Source organism: Vitis vinifera, chromosome 7 (assembly GCF_030704535.1).
Source record: "Vitis vinifera cultivar Pinot Noir 40024 chromosome 7, ASM3070453v1".
Taxonomy (NCBI): domain Eukaryota; kingdom Viridiplantae; phylum Streptophyta; class Magnoliopsida; order Vitales; family Vitaceae; genus Vitis; species Vitis vinifera.
The window spans coordinates 12,118,873-12,128,911 of record NC_081811.1 but is presented as its reverse complement, the minus strand read 5'-3'; the positions used below and the strand labels follow the sequence as shown (position 1 = coordinate 12,128,911).

The window sequence follows — 10,039 nt, the reverse complement described above, 5'->3', positions numbered from 1 at the left end:
TACAAAAATAAACTAATTAGGGTTCTATAATCTAAATCAACACACAATAAAAGGAATCTCAAATAATTACAATTGATTTCTCCGAAATAAGCAGATCAATAGAAATCAAAAGTACATGAACGAAAATTCAACCAAATTCCACAATAATCTGATTTAAATGAAAATCCATAAGAACAGAGAAACTACAATTGAGATCTTCATAAATAAATAACTGAACTAAAGAGGATATAACCTAAAAGAATAGTTCAGTATGTGAAATTTAACGGTCCGAAGATCAAAAACATCACAATCTGAAAATTACAAAAATAAACAAACGGAAATAATCAGATCAACAGAAACTGAAATGATCAGATCAATAGAAATCAAAAGTATATGAACAAAAATTCAGCCAAATTCCACAATAATCCGATTTAAACAAAAATCCATAAGAACAGAGAAACTACAATTGAGATCTTCATAAATAAACAAATGAATAAAAGAGGTTACAGCCTAAAAGAATTGTCGAGTTTGACAAATTTAACAGTCTGAAGATCGAAAACACCACAATCTTCACCGAATCCCCTTATCGAAACCCTCTGAATCTTCACTCCTCTCCTCTCCGAGCCCTTAGTTTTCCTTGAGTTATGAAGGAAAATTCAGCTAAATTCCACAACAATCTGATTTAAACGAAAATCCATAAGAACAGAGAAACTACAATTGAGATCTTCATAAATAAACAAATGAATCAAAGTGGTTATAACCTGAAAGAATAATTCAGTTTGAGAAATTTAAGTGTCCGAAGAACGAAAACACCACAATCTTCACTGAATCCCCTTATCGAAACCCTACAAGAACAGCTGTTTGGTTGCCGAGAAAACCAAGAAAAGGAAAGGAAATGAAACTCTTGAAAAGAAAAAAAAAATGTATATGAAAAAACGATCAAATCTAAACCAGACGGAGATATCACGAAAATAACATTAAACAATGGTTATTTGGTTGTTGAGAAAACCCATGAGAAGAACTCATAATCGGTTTTGAACTAGGGTTTTGAACTTATCTATGAGGAAGCTTTTAGAGAGGAGCTTTAGAGAGAAAGACAATGAGAGCTGAGTACTGCGTTCTTGAATGGGTTTTATGGATTGATATCGCCATACTCCCACTTTTGAAGCTAACTGGCAACTGTGTTATTGAACAGGTTTTACTCTCACTTTTGAAGCCGTTAGTCTCACACGTCAGGTGAGAGCTACGTTTTTTAACGTGTTTGGATGTCATTAAAATCCTGAGTTTAACATTCTCTTTTACCCTACAAAAATTTAACATAATTAAATCGAAAACACCACAATCTATACTGAATCCCCTTATCGAAACCCCACAAGAACAGCTGTTTGGTTGCCGAGAAAACCAAGAAAAAGAAAGGAAAATCTTGAAAAGAAAAAAAAAATGTATATGAAAAAACGATCAAATCTAAACCAGACGGAGATATCATGAAAATAACATAAAACAATGGTTATTTGGTTGTTGAGAAAACCCGTGAGAAGAACTCATAATCGGTTTTGAACTGGGGTTTTGAACTTACCTATGAGGAAGCTTTTAGAGAGAAGCTTCAGAGAGAAAGACAATGAGAGCTGAGTTGTGCGTTCTTGAATGGGTTTTATGGATTGATATCACTTTTGAAGCCAACTGGCAACTGTGCTCTTGAACAGGTTTTTTTGAAACCGTTAATTCACACGTCAAGTGCGCGCTGCGTTCTTGAACGTGTTTGGATGTCGTTAAGGCCACAAGAATCCTGAGTTTAACATTCTCTTTTAGCCTGCAAAAATTTAAATTAAATAGAAAACAAAAGTTCTAAATAACAAATTTTTACCAAAATAAGTTTTAAATTTATTATTTCAAAATTAATAACATAGTCAAAAAATATTTTTAAAAAATTTGAAGGACAAAAAATTGGACAATTTATGAAAAATATGTATGTTATTAGTAAAAAAAATGTTAAAAATATATATATTTAAATATTTAAAAAAAAAGGGGAGCAAATTGAGAAATAGGCATATATTACCGTAGAACACCATGTTACGCTATTACTATAAATTTTTTTTATGGGTGTCAAACTTTTAATCAATGATGAAAGTACTAGTAATTACGGATATATCGATACTTTCATTTTACGGATATATAAGATATATTAGTAGATATATTTTGACATAAAATGTCGATGGACCTAAAATTGATTAGAACTTATAAAAATGTAAAAATAAAAAATAAAAAACTCTTAAAAATAATATTAGACGTATTTTAAAATTGTTTGTTCAAAAAATTGATATATGTATAATACAATTTATCATATTTGATAATAACATTATATACATGAATAAAAATATGCATTTTATAAATGTACATTTATTATTAAATTATATCAAATATTATTCGATATAATATTGTGATATTTGATTATAATATATTTAATTAAAAAATATATTTAATATTAAAATTAAATTTATAATTCATTTAATTCAATTGTATCAAATGATATAAAATAAATAATGATATAGGTATGATTTTTAATATTTAATTAATATATTAAGGGTATTAAAAACACTATGAAGAAATTATCACGATAAATTTTATATTTTTAATAATTAATTAAAAAAATCATTTAATTATGAAATAATTATAATTAATTTATTCTTTAAAACATTCTTTTAATATTATGTTTATATAATGACTTTTAGTATATATATATTTTGTACCAACTATATAACAAGGGGCAAGCTTGTCCCCGTGCTTGGTTAAGTGGAACGTTTTGGCAAGTAGTAAAAAATTTGAAAAATTTTGAAGTTTGACCACCCCGCTTCAACGAAAAATCAATAAATTGCGAAAAATAGGTGAAATTTTTGATAAATTGTCAAAATATCAAAATACCGATATTTCTTTCCAATATATCGTATCAAGATCTATCGACACACGATATTTCATTGAAATATAGCAATATTTTAATAATTGCTTTTAACAAGTAGCTCAAAATTTCCTTTTAAGAATGAAAAATTCTGTAACTTAAATAAAGTAATAATAAAAATATATTCAAAGAATTTAATATAAGATACATAAAATGTTTCTCATTATAAGATGACAAAGTATAAAACACGTGAAAGATGGAGGCAAAAATACATTTAACCCAATAAAATATATAATACTTTTAAGGCAATTAAAAAAATAACTCAATTGGATTCTTTCTAATAAAGCAAAAGTTTTTCGCATTCTCTTAAAATTAGACTTTGTTTGCCATGTTGTAGCTTTGCACCATAAATTTCTTATGGTTTTATGGTTTTATGCTTTTAATGCTTTTAATGCTTACAAAAATTATGTATTTGGTAATTTTAAAAAATATTATGTTTAAAAATCTATGCTTTGTGGTAGTTGGGTAGAGCTCATCTTTGTGGAAAACATTAAAAAAAAAAAACCACACAAAAAAAAATCTATGGTTTGAACAATGAAAAAATAATGAAAACCTTTTTTTATTATTTTCAAAAAAATGGTTTTTAAGAACACGGAAAACACAAAAAACAAAAACACACCCCCTTCCCCAAATAGGTTTTTTGTTTTCAAGAATAGAAAACAGTTCTTGAAAATATAAACCAAACAGACTCTAAGTATTTGGTAATTTTCAAAAATATTATATTTAAAAATCTAAAGACCCGATTAAAGCAATTGATAATTATTTAATAGGTAAATCACTTCTTATCATATAACTCATTACAAAAAAAAAATACTATTAAAGTGATTTTCAAAAACATTTCCAGTGAAACCAAATTGTTTTCAATAAAAACAAAAATTATTTTCAATAAAAAAACCGTTAGAAACACAAATTATTTTAAACCAAATTGTTTTCAATCTAACTTGAACCGCTTTAATTAAGATCACTCTCAGAAGGACTCTTCATCTACTTCGTGGATTAAAAGAGCTTCTACTATGAAAGAAAAGACAATGACAATGTGCAGAAAAAGGCCTTCCCTCTGTGGTGCAAATTATTGAAAATAATGTGATTGTTCTAATCATACTCATAACCATAATCAAGTCACACATAATTGGTGTATGCCACTGAACAGAATCTCTCTTTCAGGAACAAGAGAAAGGAGAAGAAATCCAAAAGTAGTTCAACAACTTCTCCCTTCTCTTCTCTCATCCTTTCCCAGATCCAAATGCAGTCTACTTCATTAATAACTCAATGTAAGAATTCAGAAATACCGAGAAATGAATAGATACATACATATACATTTTTATAAATAGACTAAGAAACCATCTTCAGCTAAACCACTTGCTATACTTGTGACATATAAATAAGGTTTTGGAACCAATCATGCCAAGACTCGTACCTCTCTTTCTGCACATTCCATATTCAAAAGCTTGGCTCAACTTTTTAATTCAGATGGCCACAAGATGCTAGATAAGAAAGCTGAATGCTGTAGGCCTCTTTGAGCTCTGCCAATACCTCTGCCATCACAGGCCTTTGTGCTGCATCTCTCTCCACACTCCTTGATGCAATCAGGGCTGCCTTTCTCATGCTCTCCACATCAAAATTTCCCTTTATGCTCTCATCCACTATCTCAAATGCACCTGCCTGCAGGTAGGGCTTGGCCTGCACAACACCAAGGGAACTCATCAACATCATTCACTTGATTCTCGACTGTTTTTTCAATGGAGAAGAATGCCAGTGAACTATTAGCAAGTAGGAGCAGAAGCAATGAAGGAAAAGATTGGATTACCCATAAGACCAAATTGAAGGAATCAGGAGTTCCAGAGTGACTTAATGGTTCTCGCCCACAAATCAGCTCCAAAAGAACAACTCCAAAGCTGTAGACATCACTTTTCTCGGTAAGCTGTTGGGTGGAGTAGTATCTGCACATGAAAGTGAGGTTAGCAGCTGTGTGGAAAAACATTCACCTATACAAGTAAAAAGGAGTAACCGATGAGATGACAAATTCAGAAGACTTACTCAGGATCAAGATAGCCAGCAGTGCCCTTGACAACAGTAGTGACATGAGTTGCATCAGCCTGTGTTACTTGCTTGGAAAGGCCAAAGTCACAGACCTTGGCATTCATCTCCATGTCCAAAAGGATATTACTGCACTTCACATCACGGTGTATGATTCTTGGATTGCTCCCATTGTGTAAATAGTCCAACCCTGTCAAAAGACCGATAATTAAGATCTTCTAGTCTGCTATAGGAAGAAATTTATAGCCCCTTCATATGCTTATCAGTGAACATTTGGATACTGTGTAGTTCAATGTGCACACTACCAGTTGAATTAAATTTGGCTACAACTCGATAAACAGATTTGCGATAGAATATTGATTCTATTTCCCATTCATTATATTTGAGGCTTGCACAAGAGCTATAATACAAGAATGATAATCCAAGTATGTATATATTACAAGTAAAGAGAGGAGATTCAAACTTCATAGAGCTTCTTATTGACCTTTTTGGTGACAATTTTCAGTATAAGACTTTGCTTAAGTGAGAAATAAGGAAATAGGGAAACTAGTATACCTTTTGCAGCATCAACAGCAATTTTCAGTCTGCGAACCCAGCTTAAAGTTATCCTTCTACCATTTGCACCTGAGATGGTGGGTAATTCTAATTATCAAATAAATATCAACAAAAAGTGGAGAATTCATGGAAGAAGTACAAGAATGGATTAAAATGAAGCATAAATAAAGGGAAAAAAAATTAGTTGCATCCATGTATAACATACCATAAAGATTGTCAGCCAATGATCCACCAGGCAAATACTCATAGACTAGAATTTGCTGCTTTGATTCATGACAAAATCCTTCCAAACTGACAAGATTTTGATGACGAATTTGTGACAAAAGATGCACCTAAAAGGAATCCATGAAATGAAAAAAAATGATAAAATAACTATACAGCAACTTTATCTTTCCAAATATTAGATCCAACAAGAAGCATAAGGTATAATTAAATAGCATATAACTGTGATCATTAGGATGATCAACCAGCAACTGCAATTAGTCCGGTCTATACTATCGCAAGAGATCACTCGTTTGGGCCTCACCTTAGAGGGAACAAATCAAGTACAAAAAAAAAATGTGGGAGAATTCATATGACAAACCTCATTGATAAAGGAATCAGCCCCAAGTTGTGTTCTATCGAACCGCACCTTCACAGCTACTAGTTTTCCATCTGGAAGCTTGCCAATGTAAACAGATCCGAAACTACCACGTCCTATAACCTCCTTGAAGTTGTTTGTAGCTGCTTTGATTTCTTTGTGGGAAAAGATTCTTGCTGCTGCATTCCAGTTTCTCATATCTACTCCTGCCCCTGAACAAGTAAAACCAATGGCCATATGAGAATGAAGTAACAAGCTAGTATGGCAATGATTAGGGGACTTTTCTTACTTTCTGAGTATGTGACTTCAGTTCTCTTTCTCCTCATGTACAAGAACACTAACAGGGATGTAACAATAACTGCAAACAAAACTCCACCAACCGCTCCAAGTATAATTGTTCTCAGGTTATGATCATCATGCTGCTTTTTGTTAAAGATGGTAACTTGTGGTGTCTCAATTGAAGGATTGGATGGAACCTCACTACATGTTGAAATGGAGAAGGAAAGGCACAAATTGCCTGATGATCTGCACAAAAATGCTGCATCAGAATAATGGAATGTGTATCATTAATGAAAAATATACCAGTCCCATACCTAACTTCCAAACTTTCTCGGTTTAGAGAGTCTGGGAGGGTGCCTTGAAGTTTATTGTTTTCCAGATTCCTGCAGATTGAACAACAGTTTGAATACAATTTACCAAAACTAGGATAAATGTCAGGGACTTTACTGGCTGATCCCATTTTCATGCTCACTTACAATAGGTGAAGGTCCTTTAACTCTCCCAAGCTCTCAGGAACTGTTCCCTCTAAACTATTGTTTTGCAAGTCCCTTCATACAAGATAAAATGAGTGTAGGATAAGCATCCCTTTCTCAAGAAAAATAAGTAACAATTTTAATGCAAAGAGCTAAAATCAATACGGGCTTAACTGTGCTAAATTAATAGTACTAAAACCATATAGGCTATTGGAACTCACAAAATTTGAAGGCTGATCAAATTCTCCAAATCAGAACCAAAGGATGTTAGCTGATTGAAACTCAAATTCCTGCAGATTTCAGTTCACACAATGTTTGGTTCATGCCATCCAGGGAAACAAAATTTGGGTTATGAATAAGTTTTTAGCAAGGCATTACAGTTTTTCAAGGTGTTGCAGGCTATCCAAGTTCTGTATCTTCCCTGTAAGTGATGTGTTGTGCAAATCCCTAAGATGTAGCCCCACCAGAAAGAAATGTAAGGGTCAGAGTATGGAAGAATGTATGAACAAGATCAGAGCTATGTTGTTGTTCATATAAAGAGCTTACAGTGTTCTAAGATCCAATAAGTCACCAAATGTAGGACTGATTGACCTCAAGTTAATGTTGGGAAGCCCCCTAAAATAAGGCCATAGCCCCATATCAGTTCAGCTTGCAAAGAAGAAGAGGGAGAAGGAAATGGCTTCAAGAAATGTACATACAATGAAGTAACCAGACTTCCTTGGCAGCTGATATGATCCCATGGTGTAGGAGAGCATGGATCATCTTGCCATCCAAGATCCAAACCAGTTGATTGTTGAATAACCTGAAGTGCCGAAACTGCAAGAAGATATCAACAGGCCAAGTGTAAAATGGGGTTAATCTTAGCCTTCAGGAAAGCCTCATTAAGTATGCAGAATGCATAGAGAACATTACCTGTAGTTGAGGAAGTTTCTGAGGGAATATCAACCATCTCATACACCTCAATTGCATTGATTAGAGGGTTGAAGCTGATATTCTTCAATGTGATGCTCAAGCTCTTGATTCCCTTTCGCGTAAAGAACAGAGCAGTGGCTTCAGAGTTTTTCACAGTGTAACTTGACCATACAACATCTCCATTAATCAATACATCAAAAGTTGGAGACACAGGAAGAATTCCAGCAAAATAGAGGACAATGTAGTAGTCCCCTAGCTTATCAAGGGGAAAGTAATAAGCCAATGCATCCCTCCTGGCCAAAACTCTTGCAGTTTGAAGAACAGCCAGAGGAGGGCTCTCCTCAATACTTGATAAATTGAAGCTGAGCTGAATGTTGAACCCAGTTGACAAATGGAATGGTGAAAAGCTTTGATCTGCATCCCATATACGATCATATGAATCCAAAGGGTACCTGTTTTTGTAGAAACCAATCAGACAAACTCACAACAGACCTGCAAAGCAACACAAAGAAGACCAGATGAGAAAAGCCCTTACCTCAGTGATCCATTAGCATAGCCACAATTGATTCTATAACACTTCCTGAGGGACTTATTGGGGAAATCTTCCATGCCACTTGTGTAAGCTCTCTGAGGGAGAGGCCGGACTTCAAGTGATGATATAACCGGAACTCCACCTCCTGGAAGGGCATGTAAACACAATGGGAGGATGTCTTGATTAACTGACCATACAAACTCTTCTGTCCATGGATCAGAAACAGTGAGGTTTGCAGTGGTGGTAATAGCTGTCCCTAGAGAAACAGAGAATGCAGGGGGTTTGGCCAGACCATCATAGTTCTTGTACACAAACTGGGTTCTAACAAGAACCACTGATGACACATTCTTCACGGGTAATCTGTAACACTTGCGGCCTTTGGAATCTGGGAAAAACCGAATCGGTACATGTGAGGAGGAGGTTCCCTCGATGAAGTCAATGGTGGTAGTGTTGCCTGTATCAACATAAGTACTATCCGAGACCCATGATATGTTGGTTGAATCAACGAAGTCTGCAGTTGCGCCACAAGATAAACTCAAGAACCCTGTTCCATACACATTGCATTGGAGATTTTGAGCTCATAATGAGATCTTAAATATCAACCATACAGAAAATATATCCATAACTTATAGAATTGAAGCTGATGCAAGGCTCAATTCAAGATAGAAATCAGTACAAGTGCCAAAAAGGACCTCAAGAGAATAAAGGACTAACTTTTGGTTGCTGAGAACTGCAGGGAAAGTGAAAGGAAAATTGGATTTCTAATTATGTATTAATTTTTAATATATAATCCTTTGGAATCTATCATCTACTTCTCCACAACTTTCTCTGCAACCAAACTGTTTTCTACAGGCCCATAATGTCCTAAATGCCTCAAATTTCATCAGTAAAAATGCTCCAAAAAAGTCAAAAGTTTTGAAGCCACATACCATCTTGATAGCAGAAACCCACATTTCCAAGCCAAAACAACAAAAAGAAGCAAACCCAGAAGCAAACCGTGTCCATGAATCAGACCCTTCAATGTCTCCTCAATATTTCTGTCCACCACCCAAAGAGAGAAGTATACTCATGTGTACATGAAGCTTTGAACTTCAACCAGTTCCCCGGAAGAAGAAGAAGAGAGAAAAGAAAAGAAGCAGGGAATGTGGGAAATGGATGGTGAATTGGTGGGGGGAAGAGTAATGAGTAAAAGGAACAAATTGAAGCTGTAAAGAGGCGGGTGCAATGGGGAGAGGGTGTTGATTAAGGCGTGTTGAGAGGAGCAATGATTATGGCCTTCCTCTTTTCTTTTGGTGTTTGACTACTACTACTACTACTACTACTACTCAAAGATGGATATTAAAGCATGGTATAATTCTAGTGTAAAATTACAGTAGAATATCAACTGATGAGGAAGAAGATGAAGATGAAGTTGAACAACACAACCAGATCACAGCCCTCCATTTTCTACAGTGTCTCTGTGTGGACCAAATCATTGAGGTTGAAAAAAACAGAAGAAAATGGAACTTTTCATCATGGGGAGAGACGTTAACATGCAACTAAATGCTAATAAATCTAAGCCAAACCTGTCCTTTTCTCCATTTAAAACGGCTCCCTCTCAACAGGGCTTGGGATTCTTTTGACCAAAAGGTTTATCTCAGATAGTTTTTTCTTCAATCAAAGTAAAGGTAAGGTTGGGTAGGAAAAAAGTAGGGAAAAAGGATGTCCTCTTTGAATTTTACCATAACGAAAGGTCTTTC

General features: G+C 34.3%; 1 protein-coding gene and 1 long non-coding RNA gene across 3 annotated transcripts; both read right to left on the bottom strand.

Annotated features, from left to right (window-relative positions):
- Nucleotides 1–356: 356 nt before the first annotated feature.
- Nucleotides 357–1,747, bottom strand: LOC104879835 (uncharacterized). 2 transcript variants are annotated; one of them, XR_009465961.1, is made up of 3 exons: nt 1,556–1,747; nt 741–836; nt 357–656 (listed from the first exon to the last, which is right to left on the bottom strand). It is a non-coding gene; the product is annotated as an uncharacterized LOC104879835 (long non-coding RNA). The 2 variants fall into 2 exon arrangements; XR_002030418.2 differs by lacking the exon at nt 1,556–1,747 and having other exon boundaries at nt 741–1,549.
- Nucleotides 1,748–3,990: 2,243 nt separating this feature from the next.
- On the bottom strand, nt 3,991–9,813 carry LOC100263624 (probable LRR receptor-like serine/threonine-protein kinase At5g48740). Its single transcript, XM_002268124.5, has 16 exons — nt 9,230–9,813; nt 8,304–8,844; nt 7,769–8,220; nt 7,555–7,672; nt 7,403–7,471; nt 7,235–7,303; nt 7,078–7,146; nt 6,860–6,931; nt 6,698–6,766; nt 6,394–6,629; nt 6,108–6,316; nt 5,730–5,856; nt 5,525–5,593; nt 4,970–5,159; nt 4,740–4,872; nt 3,991–4,612 (listed from the first exon to the last, which is right to left on the bottom strand). Exons 1-16 carry the CDS (start codon nt 9,303–9,305, stop codon nt 4,394–4,396), a joined length of 2,718 nt encoding a protein of 905 aa, XP_002268160.2. The 5' UTR covers nt 9,306–9,813; the 3' UTR covers nt 3,991–4,393.
- Nucleotides 9,814–10,039: the final 226 nt, after the last annotated feature.